The sequence below is a fragment of the Procambarus clarkii genome, chromosome 10, assembly GCF_040958095.1.
Source record: "Procambarus clarkii isolate CNS0578487 chromosome 10, FALCON_Pclarkii_2.0, whole genome shotgun sequence".
NCBI classification, from domain to species: Eukaryota; Metazoa; Arthropoda; class Malacostraca; order Decapoda; family Cambaridae; genus Procambarus; species Procambarus clarkii.
Window position 1 is genome coordinate 42194246 of NC_091159.1, and position 23961 is coordinate 42218206.

A 23961-nucleotide genomic window follows, 5' to 3' on the forward strand; every position below is an offset into this window, starting at 1 on the left:
AGGTGGACATGCTCACCATTCCCATACAAGAGGGAAGACAATGTTCAGCACCACCCCAGGTTAGTGCCCTGTGGCGCGGTGGAGTGCAGCCAGGTCTCTAACTGTATACATATACACACACACACACACATATATATATATATATATATATCTAACTTTATTTGAAAATTTCATTACATAAAAAGGGTTACAACAATGGTTACATGCAGGGTAACCAATGTCTCTGCTTAATGTTACCCCTAAAATCTGTTGTTGTTGTTGCTTTAGATTCAGCTACTCAGAACAATAAGTTCCAGTAGCACCATAGCCCGTGCTACTGGAACTTATTGTTCTGAGTAGCTGAATGTAAAACAACAACAACAACAGATTTTAGGGATAACATTACGCAGAGACATCTCACTCTGCGAACATGACGCAGCTTCACAATCACTTTAAACTAGTAGAGAGAACTGGATCATTGGAGGCATGAACTGCGTAGAGATGGTGGGCGTGACCTGTGTAATAGTGGGCAAGGCCCAAACAGTGCACAGCGAGAACTATTGAGAAAGCAGACCATTAAAGTTGGGGCAGCCACTGTGTCTGCGAGAAAGATTTAGGGCCGGATTTTAAAATATTTACAACATTTATACCCTGGCTTACGTTTATTTTGGAGTTGGGCTTAAGGTTTATCAACCGCGGGAGGGTTATTAAGGCCACCATAATACCTTAGTAACTAACTAGCAAGTATACTTCAATCCTCAACATTGTCCAAACTAACATTTTAGTTTGTAATAAAATTTATAGCAAATAATATTTATAAAATTTATAATAAATAAAATTTTAGTTTAGTAAAATTAACAATTTACTGAAAAAGTTAAGAGGATGACCAAATTCTTGACCAAGTTGCTTTTTTACCCACAGGGTTATTAGCCCATGGAACTCCCTACCCGCCGAAGCCTTAACTGCCAAAACTGTGTTGAGTTTTAAAATATACCTAGACGAGATCCTCAAGGCAAATGTGGGGACCTTCGACAAGCCGCCGGCTTCCTGTTCTCGTCTAGGCCACTAGGGTTAGTGGCCCTCAGGTAAATCAGGTAAAAGTAAACTCTATACACCGAGAAGCGGGAACATATATCTGTGTATATAAATATCAAGAATCCAGCCTCCTATGTCCAAAACTCTCGTATACAGAAACACATTCTTGTCTACTTCCGTCTGGACCTTCCCTACCTAGGAGAGCTATCATTTCTACCACCTACTTCCCTAATCTAAGCTTCCTCGAGTCGTCGAAAGATGCCTTCGGCTTACCCAAGCCTAAGGTTAATAGCCTATGCTAGGATTTTTTCATAGGACAATAAATTATATGACTGATATTTATTGGTTTCAAAAAATATATTTTTGTTTATATAAAGTTTCCTATTCAAACGTGTCAGTGTTTATAATTAATGAAAATTAATTATAGATTAAGTGTACAATGAATGATGAAATTATAAATCGAGTCGAGATTAAGCAGCGAACATAAGAATAACGGAAACTGACAATGACCTATCCATTTGTAACGTGCTTGAAACAATGACCATCGATCCCACGTCTCTTATATTACCCAGTAATGTGTTCTAGAAGTCATCAACCGTGTTTCCAAACTAGTATTTACGCTGACGTTTCCTGACTGTGGGAATAATAGGAAATGACATTGCAGACGAAGCTACAAAAAAGAAATGTAGACATTTATATACTACAGAGTTTGTCATAGATTAATAAAGTAATTAGAAATAGAGCAATGCAGATGATGTTCAGTAACCACAACACAGCAGTTGCAACATCAGGATCTGCGGGTTGGTACAAGAATTCAACCAACTACGAACCACTTAGTTTGATGAAAGGGAGCAGTAGAACAGATGTACACTTAATCGCATCAGGCCTGGATACCCATGTGCATGGGAAATAGGCTTACAGGTTCCGGAAGATGTGAGGAAATGTGGAGTGTGGAGTCACTGTGGAGAAATTCCCGACAGACCACTGGAACATTATCTAACACAGTGCACAGTTACAAACCCAATAAGATTTCAATTTAGATTCAACAGAGCAGAAAAAGTTGTTAAACTCATTGGACAAAATCATATTGAAGCGACCGTACGAGTCATAAATACTCATACTCGTTCAATCCCCGACCGTCCGTGTGGTTGGGCACCATTCCTTCCCCTCCCCCGTTGCATCCCAAATCCTTATCCTGATCACCTTTCTAGTGCTATATAGTCGTAATGGCTTGGTGATTTCCCCTGATAATTCTCTTCCCTTCCGCCTAAGTAAAACAGAAACAAGCAACACTTAGTGGGTCAGCCTTAGGGGCCGCGCAGGAATTTTTCTGCAAAAAAAAAAAAAAGTTTCCTGACTTAACTTTTCCAGATATAGCCATATTGATGTATCTAGAGAAGCATCCAGCCGTTCCTGAGCAAGGCCAATTTTGTCTAAGCCAGAGGACAGTAAATGGGCGACGTGGCTGGTGGCAGAGTACACAACTTACATACAGGAAAGTGACGACGCTTCAGTATATCCTAGAGACCTAGACGGACCCTCATCACGTTCGACTTGATAACACTCCAAAAGTCACCATAATTTCACGGGTGTGGGGGGAGGGGGGGTTAATTCACTTTGGATTTGTCAAGCCTAATCTTGCCTCAGCTAACAATTTAATGTGATCTAGCCTATTCAAGATCTTCTAGTAATATCTCCATTAATTAAAGAAATTTGCCAACATAAATTCATGCAGTCTAATCTCAATTTAGTTAATCCTACCATACATAATTATTCCGATAAACAGAGGAGCAAGCAGCTTAACACGAGGCACAGCCTAGCCAGGGAAAAACTGTCCTGATCGTCAGCATTCACACACACACACACACCAACCCCATAATAAATGAGCTCAAAGCTATTGAATTAATAACTAATTAAATGGGATAAATTATAAGAAAAACTTGCATTTCAAGATGTCTCCGAATCATCGGAAATTTGCTACACAAACTTCGTCTTTACACGTGCGACTGTGTCTGAACTCTGAACACAATTGTACAAATTTGCGTCAATGCAATTAAACTAAATTTAAATTTACACTTTCTCTGATGGACAAACCTGAATATAATTCGCTATTTCGACAGCCGAAATTGTCTTAGTAAGCCTCTTTCAGTACCCCAACACCCCTCTCATCATCTCCCACCCCCCCCCAACACTCTTGGGTATACCATCATCCCTCCTCCTCTCACTCATGACATTTCTTCACTTCCGGTGATAAGGTGCTCTAAGCATCACAGCTGTGATTCCATAACACAGGATCCGGGAGATATCACAGCCGATATATATATATATAAAATCTAGGTTGCTTTTCTTATGTACGTGTTATGAAGGGAGTTTATGTCAGTCTGCCTCCGCCCTCCCTATCTTTTTTGTCCAAAAACTTCGTAGTTTACGCAGCATAATGCGTTCTATATCTAAACTTCATAAAAAAAATGTTAGGTTTATGTACAAGTTGAGGTGTACCCCACTTCTTAGTTGTTATTATTATTATTATTATTATTATTATTATTATTATTATTATTATTATATGTATGCTGATTCATTTTGATTATTGTCGACGACAGCGGCTAGTTTATTGGTGTGGCGGCCATGCCGAGTCAGGGGTGCACTGGGGACCCCAAAGGTGGCCTGGTACCCCAACGTTGCAGTGTGGACCGCATATTTCATATCGCCTCAGGCGTTCCCAAATGTACTGACTGGAGAGTCAAGTCTATCTCCTGGGTTCCAAGTGTCTGTCATTGGGTGCAGGGTTGTGGTAGTAGGCGTCCCTTAGGGGACGTTAGGTTGGACAGGAGTCTAATATGGTTACTAGCCTGTCTAGTCGGTTACCCATTTAAGAACGTTTACCGCAGGATAATCACTCATCCTGTGATTACGGGCTCACCATAGCCAGTGCTACTTGGAACTTTTTGTTCCGAGTAGCTAAATCTAAAACAACAGCATCCTGTGAGCGGCAGTGAAATAAACACGATTACAGAGGGCACAAAAGGTTTTTATGAGACCTTAACGGAGATTAATAATGAGGTCTGATAAAGACCTTTTGTGCCCTCTGTGATCCTTTTTGCGCTACCGCTCACAGAATGAGTATGGGGTGAACAATAAGCTAGCCACCTCCGGCGGCAACAACAAAAAAATGGCTGCCTGCACTGAGTCAGCACTCGACATAGTGCAGCACAAAGCCAGACCCTAGGTTAGCATCTTACGATGACAAGTACATCATCTTTCACTGCAGCTCGGGAGATTTCACCACTCCTCAGCCTGCGGGTGGGGAATGGGGGGTCGGTAAACCTTTCCTCTTGAATAATACATCGCATTTTGACGTAAACAATCCGCCAACGGACAATATGCTGTACTATAAATCATGGCTCACAAACATTCACGTTTGTATGCGTGGGCCGCTCAGTTAGGCTGGGTTCTGGAGTTTTAGTTCGCCATTTTCCCTCTGTTATGGCAACTCTAGAAGACAGGCGGCATCAGCATGCCGGTGTGCTGGCTTCGCCCGTTCTATCGATTTTACACCAGTGAAAATTTAAGGCTTTTTTCCTCCCTATAAAGTCTGTCCTCGACAACTCTCACGACCTACCGAGGCTGGTGTTGATTAGCTCACCTTCCCAAACGGGATCAGTATTATGGTGTTGCAATCTTCATTTTGGTATCAGAATTGTTAAGTGTGTTGAGATGAAGCTTTGCACCTGGAAGTTTTTATCTCTAGAAAATATCTGCTGAAAAGGCACATGATGTCCCCATGAAACTTTTACGAAGCTTAGAGTCACATACACAAAACTTAACTCACTGCTACTTTAATTATTTTTGTTTAAATAGATGAAATTCACAATGTCGTGAAGGTTGTATGTTACCACTTTGTATATTATCGCAATGGTAGGAATATATCACCATCTCACTGTATATTGGCGTAAAAAGCTAAACTCACTCAGAATAACATGTCAATTTCTCGCGATTGTAAACAATCTCGCGAACAAGCCTGGTAAATTCTGTCAACAAACTAATGGTGCAAATTTATTACAGATAGCTGGAACACTTAAGTGTACTTCTTCAAAAATATTTCGCACAGGTCCAATGATCAATTTCTGATCAAAATGACCAAACTGCTATATAGTCAGTATTGGTTTAGTACTTTCTGTTCATAATTACCTTCCCTGGCCAAGATTATCACTTAAAACAATTATCACAAAATACAATACTAACTGCCAAGCGTTGCGTTATTGGAGACAATGGTTTAGGCTGTCATCTCGGTACATGCGTGGCTTGATCGCCGCCTCGTACCACGGTGTCTCAACAACGGAGATATAATTTGGGTTTGGTTCAAGTATGTTTATTGAGTTTATTGAGACAAGAAAAAATATATCTCAAAGGGATGGAGTAGCTTAGGCTGTCACAGTAAACAAATGGTTACCATAAACATGGTCTTCCTTCTTGAATTGTACTTTTGTGTTCCATGTGTGTTTTTCAGCGTTTTGGTTTGGGGGGTATCTTGTTCTGTTTTTTTATATGTAATTTGTATTGTATTTGGGCCCTGTCAGGCCTATGGTTTTGTACCTTTGTCTTGTTTTATCTCATGTGTTCATGTATTATCTCCTTGTGTTTGTTTCTGTACTGTATTGTGGTTGTGTGTCCGTTTTTTGGACTGTCCTCTGTACTGTACTTTGTGTAACCTTATTAAATTGTAATTTGTGTTTGGGTTTCATGTGTTTCTGTGTTTTCTTACGTTAGTGTGGGTGTTTTGTGTAATGTTGTCTTTATGTAATTCTTTTATTGTACACATACACAGTCTGGGATTTGCTTAGTGTGGCGGGACCAAAGAGCCAGAGCTCAACCCCCGCAAGCACAAATAGGTGAGTGCACACACACAACCCTCGCCTTCCTTGATCTTCAATACTCTCACAGCCTCTACCTCAATTCAGACACTTGTTAAATAAAAAAAAGCATCACCTTGGCACTAGTGGGTGAAGTGCCAGTGACGATAGCAACGACCGTCCTCTACTAGCCGGGAATAGTTGGCCTTTGGGGGGGGGGGGTAGGGGGGCACCGCCCCTAAAAGAAGACAATGTTGGCAGCTGCCCATGTTCACTCAAATTCTTTACAGTTGTCATGTTTCCCCCCATTTTACTCGTGTAGGTGATGGGGGGGGGGGGGAATGGGTTGCCAGTGTCTCAATGGTTCCCAGTTTTTTTTTGGGGGGGGGCAGGGATATTCCTGCGCGGGCCCTAAGCCTCTGGCTGGACCACTAAGTGTTGCTTGTTTCTATTTTACTTGGGCGGAGTATGAGTATTTATGACTCGTATGGTCGCTTCAGTAAAATTTTGCCATATGTGTTTAACAACTTCTTCTGCTCTGTTGAATCTAAGTTGAAATCTTAATGTGTTTGTAACTGTGCACTGTGTTAGATGATGTTCCAGTGGTCTGTTGTGGCTGTAACTGTGCACTGTGTTAGATAATGTTCCAGTGGTCTGTCGGGCATTTCTCCACAGTGTTGACATTTCCTCTCATCTTCCGGAACCTGTAAGCCTATTTCCCATGCACATGGGTATCCAAGCCTGATGCGATGTAAGTGTACTTCTGTTGCTCTACTGCTCCCTTTCATCAAACTAAGTGGTTCATAGTTGGTTGAATTCTTGTACCAACCCGCAGATCCTGATGTTGCAACTGCTGTGTTGTGGTCACTGTACATCTTTTGCATTGCGCTGTTTCTAATTACTTTTTTAATCTATGATAGACTCTGTGGTATGTAAATGTCTACATTTCTTCTCTTAGTTGCAAGTTTTGCAACATCGTCTGCAATGTCATTTCCTATTATTCCCACATGACTTGGCACCCAGTTGATAAGTACCCGTCGACCTTGTCGTTTGAGTTTTTGCATTAATGATATGCCATTTGTGATCAGATGGATGTTATCACATATGTGTTCTTGTTGCAAGGGTTCAATAGCAGTTCTCGAATCTGTATGTATGATAACATGTTGTCGGTGTTCAGCAAGAGCATGTTCCAAAGCCTTTTGAAGGTTCGCAGGTGATAGGGGGATGGGAATGGGTTGCCAGTGTCTCAATGGTTCGAAAATGTCCAGTTATTGATTTAAATGCTTCGAATGTCTTTAAAATTTTCAGTAATGTCGTTCAATGTCTGAAATGTGTTTCCAAATGCCAGTGTTATGGAAATAATTTACAAATGCTACTAGATGTCCTGTGGGTAGTTCAATGTGTTATCAGTAACTAACTTGTCTGAACATAATAACTCCCTCTGCACCCATATGTAACCCCCCTTCTGTACCCATAACTACCTCCCCCCCACTGTACCCCTAACTACCCCATGTATTATCAGTTCATAACAACTGAGGTTATTTTCAGTGTTGCCAAATATAGTGGCCGGAGCCAGAGCCGCTCCGTGGCCTGCACAACACCAGTCGTTTCAAGAAGTAACAAATTGCTATTAACAAAAATTGATTGTAACCATGATATATATGTACTTCCGCCTACAGTTTAGACCTATTGTCTTATGTATGACCCTCTGTCCTGCGTGACAGTGAATACCAGCATTATCCTCACTTTAGTAAGACTTAATCGAAATCCTCAGATTAGGCAAAATTGTAATTAATTTTGTCAATAAAGATGTTAATAATAATAATAATAATAATAATAACAAAAATTGAAATAAATTAAACATAGTAAAGAAGAGGAATAGAACGAGTTTAATAAGTGGAATAGAAAGTGGGAATACGAACGGGGTGTTAAAGTGATAAGACACCAATGACCAGTTTGGCGAAAAGATAATGGATAGGATTAGACCGTGGTGCGTTGGATGAACCAGAGTGAACAATATTGAACAACTAAGATGAACAATGTTTTGTGGAGCTTGATTTGGAAACAGTGAGGGTGGTGACGTGGGGGAGGGGAAACTGGCAAGATAATGGCGGGGAGAGCATGGTGGGTGAGGGAGAGAGGATGGTAGAGACGAAGCTAGGGAGGATGAATAAGACGCCAGGGGGTGAAGATGGTGAAGGTCAGCATGACGTAAGAGAGGACTAGGGTTGCGCGGAAACCACACCACGTGGGTAGGATGGCGACTTATTGATCGCTGCCTCTTCCCCCCCCCCCCCCGCTACCTCCCCTCCCCTACCTTTCACAACCACCTGCTCCCTACCCCACCACCATATTCCTCAGTCTTTCCCCGGAGCGTGCTATCCTGATTTAGGCGGCTAGACTCGTAATCGGGGGTCGCGGAGGCGAGACTGTGCTCGTATCCCCTTACAACGGGAGAATAGAAACTGGGAAGCCCTCTGCGGGCTCCAGCTGAATGGGATGCTGTCTTCTACTGACGGTGCGCACAGCTAAACAAACGCCTTCACCAGTCTCACCCTGTCTCCCCGCCCCAAGTGCATTACTCATCAACAGAACGTGGCCAAGCTTTCAGATCAAGTTCGGCTTTACTATCTCTACGGGGAGGAAACTGAAGCCAAATGCATGACCTAGCGATATACTAAATAAACCTTTCGACAACAGAATCATTCAGACGAGCTTGTCCGAGCGAGTGAACTTATCCAACAATGTTCTGTCTGTCTGTGTATGTCTGTCTGTCTGTAACCTTGTATGGATTACATGGTTACAGGGATTGTAATTGGGCAAAGTATCTCTGTAGGATGTGAAACGGGACCAAATACCAAGAAAAGATTGTTCTACTCGAAATCCAGAACGACAATCTTTACAGATAGCTTCAAGAACAAAACGAGAGAGAGAGAGAGAAAGAGAGAGAGAGAAAGAGAGAGAGAGAAAGAGAGAGAGAGAGAGAGAGAGAGAGAGAGAGAGAGAGAGAGAGAGAGAGAGAGAGAGAGAGAGAGAGAGAGAGAGAGAGAGAGAGAGAGAGAGAGACAGAGACAGAGACAGAGACAGAGACAGAGACAGAGACAGACAGACAGACAGACAGACAGACAGACAGACAGACAGACAGAGACAGACAGACAGACAAGAGAGAGAAACAGATAAGAACGAAAGAGATTGGAGAGCGAAGGGAAGGGAAAAATAGGGAAAATATAAAACAAAGAGGTGGAAGAGTACAGAGGAACGAGTGGAGTCTATGAGCATTGAAGATTGATTTACCGATTGGTTGAGCTTGCTTCTCCAGCATCTTCCCCCCCCCCCCCTTCCCAGACCCTGGGGAGGAGGGGGAGGGGAGAATGGGAGAAGGGGGGGAAGAGGAAGGGATCGGAGGTGGAAGAGAATTTGGGGTTAGGAGATGGGATAATAAGAGGAAATAAACAAGAACAGTGAATAAGATGGAAAGGAAAGGGCACAGGTTCACACACAGACACACACACACACACACAGGCCAAGACCGTCAGTAGTTTCAAAGCGTTATATGACAAAGAGTGCTGGGAAGACGGGACACCACGAGCGTAGCTCTCATCCTGTAACTACACTTAGGTAATTACTTAGGTAATTACTTGTGTTACTGCCAGTAGCACAAAGGTGACGGGTGACGGGTGACAGGCCAGTTTCCCTAACTTGTATACCATGCAAGGTGATGGAGAAGATCGTGAGGAAAAGGCTCGTAGAGCATCTGGAGGGAAACAGCTTTGTAACACACCACAAGCATGGGTTCATGGATGGTAAATCATACCTCACAGGCTTAATACATTTCTATGACCAGGCATAAAAAATTAGGCAGGAAAGAAAGATTGGACAGACTGTATTTTCTTAGACGTCAGAAAGCCTTTGACACAGTACACGCCTGATATGAGGCTGTTACAAAAGTTGGAGAAACAGGCATGAGTATAAGGTAAGGTTCTCCAGTGGATAAGGGAGTACCTAAGCAACAGGAAACAGCGAGTAACTGTGAGGGGGGAGGGGAGACATCAGAGTGGCGAGATGTCACCAGCAGAGTCCCACAGGGCTCTGTACTTGGACCTATCCTGTTTCTGATATATGTAAAAGATCTTCCAGAGGGTATAGACTCATTCCTCTCAATGTTTGCTGATGATGCAAGCATTATGACAAGAATCAAGACAGATGAAGATAGACAGAGACTACAAGATGACCTGGACAAACAGGAGAATTGGTCTAGATAATGGCTACTAAAGTTTAACTCAGGAAAGTGTAAAGTAATGAAATTAGGTGAAGGGAAGAGGAGGCTGAACACATGGTACCATCTGGGAGGTGAAATCCTGCAAGAGTCAAATAGAGAGAAAAATCTAGGGTTTGATTTTTTTTTTGCACGGATATACCTGCGCGGGCCCTAAGGCTCTGGCTGGCCCACTAATATCACACCGAACCTGTCCCTAGAAGCCCCCATCAAAAGGATATCATCAGCGGCATATGTTAGACTGGCCACCATATGAACTGTCTTTAGAAACTTGTGTAAGGAATAATTCGGAACCTTGAATACCACTTACGTCAGACCAATCCTGGAGTATGCAGCTCCATCCTAGAGTCCATACCTAGTTAAACACAAGACAAAGTTAGAGAAGATTCAGAGGTATGCCACCAGACTAGTCCCAGAAATGAGAGGAATGAGCTACGAGGAAAGGCTACGGGAGCTAAACCTCACGTCCCAGGAAGACAGAAGAGTAATGGGAGACATGATAACCACCTACAAATTTCTCAAGTGGAATTGACAGGGGTGGACAAAGACAAACTATTTAGCATGGATAGAACACGAACAAGGGAACACAAATGGAAACTTAGTACCCAAATGAGCCACAGACACACTGGAAAGATTTTTTTCAGTGTTTGACTAGTTCACAAATGGAATGCATAAGGCAGTGATGTGGTGGAGGCTGACTCCATACACAGTTTCAAATGTAGATATGATAAGAGTCCAGTAGGCTCAGGAACCTGTACACCAGTTGATTGACAGTTGAGAGGCGGGACCAAAGAGCCAGAGCTCAACCCCACGCAAGCACAACTAGGTGAGTACACACACACAGGTACACTTAACAGTGTCGTCGCAACCAAGTGCCACCCCCTCCCCTCTTCATCGACCCAGGGAGTCATTAGCCACAAACTGGTTGATAACTGTTGTTGGTTGGCTGGTATCGAGTGCCAGGTGTCGAGTGCCAGGTGTCGAGCGCCAGGTGTCGAGCGGCAGGTGTCGAGTGCCAGGTGTCGAGCGACACCTGTCCAACTGGCGTTGTGCCCAATAATGTCTTCAAGGTAACTGAAGATGTCAAATTCAGATGTTTCTGAAGATGTTTCAGCGAGCCATCCTCAGACGTCACCAGCTGTCAAGTAATTACATGTCTCCTGTGTAAGCTATGTGACATAAGGTAGATTTGGTGTCCCACTCTCCACATCCTTAACCTGCACGAACCGGTTCTCCGCCTCAATTGCTACAGCTTCACTTCTTCCATTTCCGGTTTCCATGGCGACCTTCGTCTGACACGGGGCTCACGAGTCGTCAACACACCGATGGTACAGGACCAGTGATAAGTCTCTGGGAAGAGTCTATGGATACCGAAACCTAATTTTTGACTAACTGCTTCCAGTTTGTCAAACTTTCCTTTGTCTCTCTACCCCTTCCCCTTCTTCTCTCCCCTCTCCCTCCTTCCCTCACATCCCCTCTCCCTCCCTCCCCTCCCCCTCCCCCCACAACATAATCCCAGCAAACACACAGCAAAACCGTCAAGTTATTTTTACAGTTGTTACTTCGATGCAGCGTTGTAACAACGTAATTAAAAAAAAAAGTTGAGGAACCCTCGTACTTTATAGGTTACTTGGATGCGGAACAGGAACCGAGTCTTCTTAAAGAGGGGCATGGGGGGGGGGCTCGACCTCAACTGCCCGACGGCTCTCGCCATACACTCACACTCTCGCCTTCAACCTTGGACAGTTTTGTTATATAGATGGCTCAACTTTTTCAATCTAAACCTTAATGCTGTAGTGTGTGTGTGTGTTAGTGCACTCACTACACATCTAGATTACTAGTTTGTTTAATGCCTAAGTTGACTGTAGTGCTGTGATTTTATAGTGCTTGCCCGGTGCGCCCTACGGCCCGGGGCGCCCTATTGCTGCCTCAATTGCTGTTATATCTGTATTTCATCCATTTTGTAGGTTTGTAATGCTTTACCTCCAGCTACTGAGCCCGGCCGTGAAGCTTTTGAATAATACTGTAACCTTATAAACTCTTATCTTCATGTGTAGATGCGATAGTGTATGTATCCAGCTAAGCATCCACTACCCCGTCGTGGGTGTGTTCGGGGGCGGGGGTGGACCTGCACCTCACCCTTAAGGAAGCACTGAGTTCCTCACCTCTCCGATATCACAACCACTACCGCCTGGCACACGTCCCAAGTGCCAGCCAAACTACTCCATTTTAAGTCAAGTGATATAATCCGCCTCTAGTTCGTAAATGCTAGAACATTCTCAGCACTGTCCCCCCTGACCGCCTCCTCTGGGATGGGGTTCAAGGGCAAGTGCATAGACATAACTCCTGATGCTCTACTCAAGGGCACTGGTGTGGGTGGAGACGTGACTCTTCGATATATTGCTCAAGAACTTATAAATTGTGACAACTCTTGGTGCATTAGTCAATGTCAGGCGTGTTCCAGTGGGCAAGAACACGTCTCTGTCCTCTGTATCAAGGTAAGGTAGCACAGGTAGTTATCACCATAAACCACTAACTCATTACGACTATACAGCACTTAGAAGGGATATGAGGGTAGGGATTTGGGATAAGACGAAGGAAAGAGTGCCCAGCCTCACAGGCTTGGTCGACGACCGGGCCGCGGGGACGCTAAGCCCCGGAAGCACCTCAAGGTAAGGTAGCCTCTTGGATGGTCGGGGATTGATCGGCGCCCTGCAAGAATATATATATAATATATATATATATATATATATATATATATATATATATATATATATATATATATATATATATATACATATATATATATATATATATATATATATATATATATATGTATATATATATATATATATATATATATATATATATATATATATATATATATACTAGTTGGCTCAGCAACCTTTCCCTGTCTCCCAGTCCTCCCCACCATTCCCCCTGTCTCGTCTCCTCGTCCTCCCAACCATTCCTCACTCACCCGTCCCCTCTTCCTCCCAATAATTCCCTACTCCACCTTCCTCTACTCCTCCCCACCATATCCCACTATCCCATCCCCTCGTCCTCCCTTCCATTCCAACCGGCCCCGTCCCCTCGTCTTTTCCACCAACCCCCACTCCTCTGTCCCCTTGTCCTTCCCACCATTTTCCATTCCCCTATCCCCTCATCCCCAACTGCCCCGTCCTCTCGTCATCCCCACTATTAATCCCTGCCGGTCCTCTCGTAATGCCCACCATCCCCCACTCCCATCCCCTTGTCCTCCCAACATTCCCCACTCCCTTGTTCGATGCATTCCCAAAGGATCTGATGTTCCTATCAGAAAACTGGGCTCCCTCGTTCGATGCATTCCCAAACGATCTGATGCTCCCATCAGAAAATTTGGAACATCAAATGATCTGATGTTCCCATCACTGAAATATAAGAAAAACAGTTAAAAAAAACGAAATGAAAACAATGAAAAAAATAAGAAAATAAACTATACTCAGGAAATGAACGGTATGGTAAGCATAACCGCTCAATTCCAATGCAATGTCACAGAAAAAAAAATAAATAAAAATGAAAATCAGTCGATATCTATGAAAATCCAATTTGTCATTGCAATCAGAAACATTGAAATGGAATTGTAACATATTTAGTATAGTGTGTGTTGCTCGTAAGTGCAACAGATGGTGCTGTTTCTTAAAAAAATTACGATTTTACCTGTCACAGGTGTGGCATCTATACTTATACTTACGAAATGAACGGCATGGTAAACAACACAGCTCAATTTCAACGCACTGTCACACAAAATAATTAAATCAAAATCAAAATGAATCTAAATTTATGAAAATTAAATTTATCAATGCAATCGGAAACATTGAAAAGGAATTGAAACATTGAAAAGGAATAGCAACTCACGCGATATTTAGTATCGCGTGAGTTGCTATTATGTGCAACAGATGGCACTATTTAAAAAAAAAACGTTTTTACCTTTCACAGGTGTGGCATCTATATAGTCGGTATATAAAAACACGCATGTATTCGAATAGAACGTTGTGTCAAAATTTCAAAGCAATCGATGAAGAACTTTTGGAGGTTATAGCGTGTGTTGCTCTTACGTCCAGCACATGGCGCTTAAAAAAAAAAAAAGTGTTTTTTTCCTGTCACAGGTGTGGTATGCATATAGTAAATATATAAAAACAATGCGCCTATTCGAATGCAACGTTGTGTCAAAATTTCAAAGCAATCGGTAAAGAGGTTTCGACCAATTCCCTTCCATGAAAAATACATGAAAAACACAGTTTTTCAAAAGAAGCATGTTTTTTTCCTGTCACAGACGTGACATCTATATACTATGTATATATAAATCCGCTCGGATGCGATTGGAACGATGTGTGAAAATTTCAAAGCAATCCGTGAAGAACTTTCGGAGATTAGCGATTTTGAACACACGAACATTTACATATTATATATATATATATATATATATATATATATATATATATATATATATATATATATATATATATATATATATATATATATATATATATATATATATATATATATATATATATATATATATATATATGTGTGTGTATATCACGAAAATAAACACGTGATTAAGAATGTGACAATGTCAGACCACGGAGGAAAAATGAAACAGGAAATTTCCTTAAGTACTTTCGTATATTAAATACATCTTCAGAAGGTCAATCACCTTCTGAAGATGTATTTAATATACGAAAGTACTTAAGGAAATTTCCTGTTTCATTTTTCCTCCGTGGTCTGACATTGTCATATATATATATATATATATATATATATATATATATATATATATATATATATATATATATATATATATATATATATATATATATATATATATATAATCTCGCACACACGTAGACGAATAACGGTTAATGAGGTTAAGCACCGTTAGGTATGACCGTAGTCTAGACGGGAGACCCCAAGGACGCAGCTTGTCCTTGACTTGCAGGCAGAGCGCTTCGCTACCCACCACCGTCAATCACCATCAAAGAAAACGGCGAAAGCTCGCTATTTTCAGTACGGATGTTAAATTCACATACCAAGCATCCCTTACCTTTATAAACGTACCTATACATAGCATGTTCATGTTCTTATCTGTTGCTATTTATCCCGAAATCATGATAAAAAAATACTGGCCTATGGTTGAGAAACAAACTTATTGACGACACGGCAGAACATATTGCATCATTATCGAAGTGTGGTGCTGTGGAAGGGAGGAGGGGGGACTTCAGTAACAGATGACTGAATATTGTGCTGGAGTCTGAAATTCAGGTTTACCTTGAAACCAAACAGCTGTACTGACGACGGAGCGGCACTTGTTGCATCATGCTGGAAGCCTCCAGCTGGGCGAGGCCTTAGAGTATAAATATACTAGAGGTGCGAACAAGCCTGAACGGACTCCAGGCATATATGCAACTGAAAACCCACACCCCAGAAGTGACTCGAACCCATATTGCTAGAAGCAATGCATCTGATGTACAGGATCCCTTAACCACTCGACCAACTCGACTTTTTATATACTAGAGGTGAATACAGCGTTTTTATTTTTGGGTTAACCATAGTCAGGGACGGGAATTCTTTTAGGCTTATCGAGGTACTCCCACGTCACGTATTGATGACTTTTCACATGATGCAACCCACAACAGTTGCTTCAGTCCCGGGCACCTATTTACTGCTTGTTGAACAGGTGCATCAGGTTGAAAGGAAACGTGCCCAACCGTTTCTGTCCCGCTCGGATATCGAATTCTGTATCCTTTGTCGTGAGCAGAGGACGTAACCCATTGTTCTTTAAGATGAAATAAATCATTACTGCAGACACAGAATATCGAACTTGGGAGTAACTTGCAACCATAAAAATAAACCTGCACAAAAAATTTAAGGCGAGCCTATGATAACACATATAAGGCTATCTTGCGTGTAAAAATTATCCGAATTCCTAAAGCCTGCGTCTCGCTGTACCAAATGCAAAACACAGCTTTGTACACAAGCAACAAAGGTTCACAATTTTATATTTGAATGTTGTTGTTATGACGTCACTGCTTCACTGGTATGCATAATAATTAAGGAAACTGCAGAAAAAGAATATAGACACATACGAGACGGCTTTTATTTATATCCACCCGAACTCATTCATATGCATGTCTGGACTACACTTGAAACAATCAACAAATCAACAACCCAGCTTCTAAACGAGGATTTACCCAGGTCTTTCCTAAATCTAAATCCAGTTTATATCCATTGCTCCGTGCTTTATTTTGTAGGCATTATTATTATCACACCTTACTAATATCTTGCCCAACTAACTTGACTGGTCAGTACAGCAACGGCTGCGCTTCTTGCAGGTGGGCGTTCGATCTCAGATGGTCCCAGTTAGTGGTTCTCAAAAATTTTTGCCCCATGCACCATTTTCACTGTCAGAATGTCATTTCCTCCTTTCCAAGATTGTTCTACTAAAAAGTTGCATTCAAATATCCACATAATATCTAATCTAATCTGTGACATACAAATGAAGTCCTGTAGATTATGTACACTCTGCAGAATTGAAGTTACAAAAATATGATTATTCCAACAGTTTGATTCTGTGGTTCCAATTCCCCCCTTTCCCCTGAAACCCTAAAAGTCCCACTTGGGGAAACTCCCCCGTAGTAGAAAGCCTCTGGTTGAAGTGGTTGGGCACCTTCCCCCCGTCCTCGTATCCCAGCTCCTATCCTAGCCGATCCATTAGCTGTATAGTTATATGGGCTTAGCGCTTTCTCAAAATTTAATTCGCTTCCTTATAAATATCTCATTTGTTATACTAATTTATCTATTTGTGCATTTCAATCATAATTATATCACTCCTTATCCATCTTTCAAAACTGACATGTCCTATAGCTAATGTAAAGGAACAAATATGAAACGTTACACTAAAACAAAAAGTTCACTAGTGAATATTGAAGGGCTTAAAAAATAGTAATGTAACCATACGCCTAGCTTGTTCAGGCCCTAACTAAGCAATCCTAGGCCTAATTTAGTACATATATATGTACTACACTAGCCCTAGGGAAAGTTAAGTTTGGTTATTGATTTATTGTCCGGGCCATTATAAAATTAACGTGGACCTTTATTTTGGTGCAACAGGCTATACATTTTGTAGCTATATCCATAGAAACTACCCATACTGTGCTGTACATATATCATTTTGGTATGTATGTACAAAAGTATCCATACTTTTGGATGGCAGGTTTTTATTATTATTATTATTATTATTATTATTATTATTATTATTATTATTATTTTCTACCACAGACGTGGCCACGCATTTACAATGCTAACCAGCATATATACACTTTCTTCTGTCCTCCATAGACAGGATAAGGCGGTATATTCTTGAGCACTCATTCTTTACTAGGATCTCGGTACTACAGGTGGATTTGTTCTCTACTCATTGTCGGGAATCCCGGGCGGGACAGACATGTTTTGACACCACGTTTCCTATCACCTAATGCCTCTGTTCACCTAGCAGTAAATAGGTACTCGGTTGTTAGACAAGTGTTGTGGGGTTGCATCCTGAGGAGGGTCAGTAGTTCGACTTTTAGGAGAGCTACCTCGATATAAAGCTAACAGGTATATAAAAACACAATGAGCCACAGAGATATTAGAAAGAACTTTTTTAGTGTCAGAGTGGTTGACAAATGGAATGCATTAGGAAGTGATGTTGTGGAGGCTGACTCCATACACAGTTTCAAGTGTAGATATGACAGAGCCCGATAGGCTCAGGAATCTGTACACCTGTTGATTGACGGTTGAGAGGCGGGACCAAAGAGCCAGAGCTCAACCCCCGCAAACACAACTAGGTGAGTACAGGCTGCCTGTTCCTAACAAAATTAATTATTCAGAACCTTAAATGCGATAAGTGCAATCTAAAGGAAAATTATTATTTATGTATATGAAAAGCCCACACAGGTGCTGCTCAAGATGCTCTTAACTGGACACGTTGCTCTTAATTTTGCCAACTTCCTATAATTACGCTAAAATACTGTATAATAAGAATTACTTTATAAATAAATCCCACACAACCCCCCCTCAAAGAATCCATAATGTACAACTTTCAATGTCATTTATCAGCTTACAATTATTTCTAAAAATTTACTTAGTATTAATGTAAAATTAAGTCTGAAAATTTACTACAGAGCTGCATATAATTACTGTATAAACTTTAATGCACTTAGTTGTAACACTTTAAACCACTGTTTCAAGGGTATTCCTCTACATTATATACATCAACTATAATATTCTCATATGTACTCTTAAATGTTTGTGACAGACTACAGGAAACGTTTTAGTCGGTACGTACCCACGTTATCTGTTGGCTATACTACGACGGCTGTGCCGGAAAATCCACCCTATCACGACAGATGATAAATAATATATATATATATATATATATATATATATATATATATATATATATATATATATATATATATATATATATATATATATATATATATATATATATATAAGATACAGTGAGAGACATTAACAGAAATAGATATATAAAAATACAGGTCAAGTTCACTCCCATCTTGAGTAAGCACTGCTGCAACGGATGGCCTGCCTATCATCTTTTATCTGAATTCTGCACACAGTCGAGATCTGTGGAAGACTCGTCTCCTCCGGTTGGACTGGTAAATACACCAGAGCTCTAAATAGTGAAGAGAGATTTACGGGGTTAGTTGTAATGTCTATAGCCATTGTTCTCAGGGTCCAACTTCGTGGCCAACCGTATGTTGGCAACCGCAACACGACGGGCGCCCAGCCATTAGCCTCACGCTGGCTGGCTGCGCCATTCTTAAGAACATTACTCTTAGCGACCATTCATTACTCGGCTGACTCGCATTTAGAACATGTTCTTCCTCGACATTTAGATATGCGGGAAATAAAGTTAACCTACCATGTGAAGGATTTGGCATATAATTAGTTCCTGGTTTATCCTGTGCCTAACATTATTGTAATTAACTTTATTTAAAAGTTTGTTCCTAATTAAAAATGTACAAACTCACTAATATGCTTCTAAGGGTCAGGCTTCAAACGACTTCATGTAAGGAAAAAGCTCCTAGCATACAGTTTCAATATGAACATCGAAATCTTTCCTAATGAGGCTAAATATTAAGAAAAAAAGCTAGCGATAGTTATATCCTATGATTTTCTAGCCACCTGTAACTAGTGTCACGAAGCAACTAACAAAACAACAAGTGCCAGACGACAAAATCATTTCTTAAAGTTGCCCCCTAAACGCAAGCAGCGGCAAGGCAGCAGAAGCAGCAAGAATGGCTTTCAGTCTGGCAGACGCCTGCCATCAAAGGCTTCACAAATTAACTGTGTGCGTGTTCACAAGTCAACCCCCGGGAGGCGCGTCCCCACAGAAGCCTAGCACATACCTTCCTGCCACTAGCTAAACCACCGTCTTAAAATACGATCACATTATGAATTTAGTGTTCATTTAAAGTAGACAGTTTTGCGGAGAATTAAGATTATATAATAGTTAAGCGACTTCAATTATTTTAAAACATTGTAAATTTGTTAAAACTTAAGGTGCCACTTTCCTCCAATAGCTTATTATTTCTATTATTTTTATACAAGTTGGCAGTGTTTACACCCAAATATTAACTAGGCATGCGGAAGGTGCGAGTTGAGGAAAATTGCTTGGGAGGAGCACCGGGTATTTTACACTAGAAATTTTCACCTTTTGACAATCTGAATGTCGAGCCACTTCCGATGCAGACACAGCTGTGGTCTATGGTTTATAGCTCTATCCCACCCTTCCGGTGCTCTATAGCTGCATACCTCTATACCATCCTTCCGGTGCTCTATAGCTGGTCCCCTCTACACCACTTCCCGCCTGGTGTTCTATGGCTGTTCCCCCTCTATACAACAATTACTGTACTACAGGTATCTAACAAAGCTTGCAGTCCAATAGTACAGTACTCTGGAACCAATTTTTGTATTGTTACAGAATAAGCTGTATCTCTGTATGTTGTTGTTTAAGATACGCTACCTGGAACATAAAGTTTCAAGTAGCACGGGCTATGGTGAGCCCGTTGTCGTGTATCTCTGTATATGAACACTTCTGCCCATACTGTTGAGGCTAAGTGTTGGTAATACGGCTTAACCATTCACCTTGCCTAAGTGTACGAGTTTTTGTTTTGGCCAATTGAAAGTACAGCACCACCATTGTGCTGTACCTTTAAAAGTACAGAGAGAAAGTCTTTTTACATAATTTCAACGACTTCATGCTTATTTTTATTCAGGAAATGTATACGGTGAAGTGATCTAGGAGGCGGATGTGTGAGGGAGTACCGCTGCCTCTCCGACCCCCCACACGCATACACCTCATCCACGAACGCCTGCAGCGGCTAAAATTACCAAGTGTGGTGGCACCCGGCACACCGTCCGCCTGAGAGAGGGCTCACCACCACTGCCGCCACAAGGGAGGGCTCACCACCCCGAAGGAGGGCTCACCACCCCGAGGGAGGGCTCACCACCACCGCCGCTCCGAGGGAGTGCTCACTGCCGCTCCGAGGGAGGGCTCACCGCCTCTCCGAGGGAGGGCTCACTGCCGCTCCGAGGGAGGGCTCACCGCCTCTCCGAGGGAGGGCTCACTGCCGCTCCGAGGGAGGGCTCACCGCCTCTCCGAGGGAGGGCTCACCGCCTCTCCGAGGGAGGGCTCACCGCCTCTCCGAGGGAGGGCTCACCGCCTCTCCGAGGGAGGGCTCACCGCCTCTCCGAGGGAGGGCTCACTGCCGCTCCGAGGGAGGGCTCACTGCCGCTCCGAGGGAGGGCTCACTGCCGCTCCGAGGGAGGGCTCACTGCCTCTCCGAGGGAGGGCTCACTGCCTCTCCGAGGGAGGGCTCACCACCGCCCCAAGGGAGGGCTCACCGCCGCTCCGAGGGAGGGCTCACCACCGCCCCGAGGAAGGGCTCATCACCACCGCCCCGAGGGAGGGCTCACCACCGCCCCGAGGAAGGGCTCACCACCGCCCCGAGGAAGGGCTCATCACCACCGCCCCGAGGGAGGGCTCATCACCACCGCCCCGAGGGAGGGCTCACCACCGCCCCGAGGAAGGGCTCACCACCGCCCCGAGGAAGGGCTCATCACCACCGCCCCGAGGGAGGGCTCACCACCGCCCCGAGGAAGGGCTCATCACCACCGCCCCGAGGGAGGGCTCACCACCGCCCCGAGGAAGGGCTCACCACCGCCCCGAGGAAGGGCTCATCACCACCGCCCCGAGGAAGGGCTCACCACCGCCCCGAGGAAGGGCTCATCACCACCGCCCCGAGGAAGGGCTCACCACCGCCCCGAGGAAGGGCTCATCACCACCGCCCCGAGGGAGGGCTCACCACCGCCCCGAGGAAGGGCTCACCACCACCCCGAGGGAGGGCTCATCACCACCGCCCCGAGGGAGGGCTCACCACCACCGTGAATACTTCCCGGGAGTGACTTTAGGGGGTTCGAGTACCGGCGGAAATCTCATAATCAATCATTCATCACTCGCTGTCTCTTGACTACCGGGAAACTCGGGACAGCGTCTCTACAACCATCATTTCTCGGGTAATTTAAAACATCTTTACCCAGTCTCCTCTCCCGGCACCTCGGGCACACGACGCCGGTAATGCAATCAGGGTCGGGGAGGGTCGGGGAGGAAACATTCTCTATGGTCCTTCCAAGACAACGAAAACAGGAATTAAGACAGCAACACGTCCCTATGCACTCACCTGCTGGTCATCCAGATCTCGGTCGTCGAAGGTGATATTGAATTTTGTTTTCCCAGACATGGTCTCCAATTTGCTAGAGGAGTCGCCGTGTTACCGATTCTTGCTGGGGAAATGTGTGTCCTGCAACCGAACGGCCGACAACCGGTCGGGCGAACTGCTTCGGTAAATAGGGGGAAACTAGCGCGGTTTTAATATATATTGGTAAAGCACGAAATAATCACACTGACTAGTGAAGCATTAGTGGGTACAAGGCCTTAAGAAAGGTGTATATGGGAGGGAGTGCGAGAGATGTGTGGTGCGTGGCTTGAGGTTGAGAGGTGCGAGGGTGCAGTGCGACCCCTGTGAGCGCTCTGTCTCGACTGACTGGCTGGTGTGGCTGTAGGTGGGGGTCGCTCCTGCCTCACCCTTTCTCCCCAGCCCCCCTGCAACCCCCCGCCCCTCACACTTCGATCACAGCACCTCCTCCATCCCCTTCCCCCTCCACAACCCCCTCTTCCACAACCCCCCCCTCTCTTCCACAACATAGCCACGCCCCCGATTCCCCCCCCTCTCCTCCTTCATATTACAGCCACGTCCCCACACACAATCTCCCCCCCCCTAGCGGTCCTCTTCTCTCCCCACCACAACTGCTTTCATTGACGATTTTCCCCCTGGACTTCCTGCCAAAAACAAACAAAATAAAACTCCCCGTGGCTCACATGAGAGGTCCACCTCGTGGCTCATATGAGAGGTCCACCCCGTGGCTCATATGAGAGGTCCACCCCGTGGCTCATGTGAGAGGTCCACCCCGTGGCTCATGTGAGAGGTCCACCTCGTGGCTCATGTGAGAGGTCCACCCCGTGGCTCATGTGAGAGGTCCACCCCGTGGCTCATGTGAGAGGTCCACCTCGTGGCTCACGTGAGAGGTCCACCCCGTGGCTCATGTGAGAGGTCCACCTCGTGGCTCATGTGAGAGGTCCACCCCGTGGCTCATGTGAGAGGTCCACCCCGTGGCTCACGTGAGAGGTCCACCCCGTGGCTCACGTGAGAGGTCCACCCCGTGGCTCATGTGAGAGGTCCACCCCGTGGCTCATGTGAGAGGTCCACCCCGTGGCTCATGTGAGAGGTCCACCCCGTGGCTCATGTGAGAGGTCCACCCCGTGGCTCATGTGAGAGGTCCACCTCGTGGCTCATGTGAGAGGTTCACCCCGTGGCTCATGTGAGAGGTCCACCCCGTGGCTCATGTGAGAGGTCCACCCCGTGGCTCACGTGAGAGGTCCACCCCGTGGCTCATGTGAGAGGTCCACCTCGTGGCTCATGTGAGAGGTCCACCCCGTGGCTCATGTGAGAGGTCCACCCCGTGGCTCACGTGAGAGGTCCACCCCGTGGCTCACGTGAGAGGTCCACCCCGTGGCTCATGTGAGAGGTCCACCCCGTGGCTCATGTGAGAGGTCCACCCCGTGGCTCATGTGAGAGGTCCACCCCGTGGCTCATGTGAGAGGTCCACCCCGTGGCTCATGTGAGAGGTCCACCTCGTGGCTCATGTGAGAGGTTCACCCCGTGGCTCATGTGAGAGGTCCACCCCGTGGCTCATGTGAGAGGTCCACCCCGTGGCTCACGTGAGAGGTCCACCCCGTGGCTCATGTGAGAGGTCCACCCCGTGGCTCACGTGAGAGGTCCACCCCGTGGCTCATGTGAGAGGTCCACCCCGTGGCTCACGTGAGAGGTCCACCCCGTGGCTCATGTGAGAGGTCCACCCCGTGGCTCATGTGAGAGGTCCATCCCGTGGCTCATGTGAGAGGTCCATCCCGTGGCTCACTTGCTAGGTCCACCCCCGTGGCTCATGTGAGAGGTCCATCCCGTGGCTCATGTGAGAGGTCCACCCCGTGGCTCGTGTGACAGGTCCACCCCGTGGCTCATGTGACAGGTCCACCCCGTGGCTCACTTGATAGGTCCACCCGTGGCTCACGTCACAGGTCCACCCCGTGGCTCACGTCACAGGTTCACCCCGTGGCTCATGTGAGAGGTCCATCCCGTGGCTCATGTGAGAGGT

At 44.5% G+C, this 23961-nt stretch overlaps 1 protein-coding gene across 1 annotated transcript in view; it reads right to left on the bottom strand.

Moving 5' to 3' along the window:
* Nucleotides 1-22294, bottom strand: part of LOC123775283 (sodium- and chloride-dependent glycine transporter 1) — a 53050-nt gene extending 30756 nt beyond the window's left edge. Inside the window, exon 1 of the mRNA XM_045770290.2 lies at nucleotides 21930-22294. Coding sequence (XP_045626246.1) covers nucleotides 21930-21989 — 60 coding nt within the window. The 5' untranslated portion in view covers nucleotides 21990-22294. The remainder of the gene's footprint in view (nucleotides 1-21929) is intronic.
* Between the last annotated feature and the right edge of the window lie 1667 nt (nucleotides 22295-23961).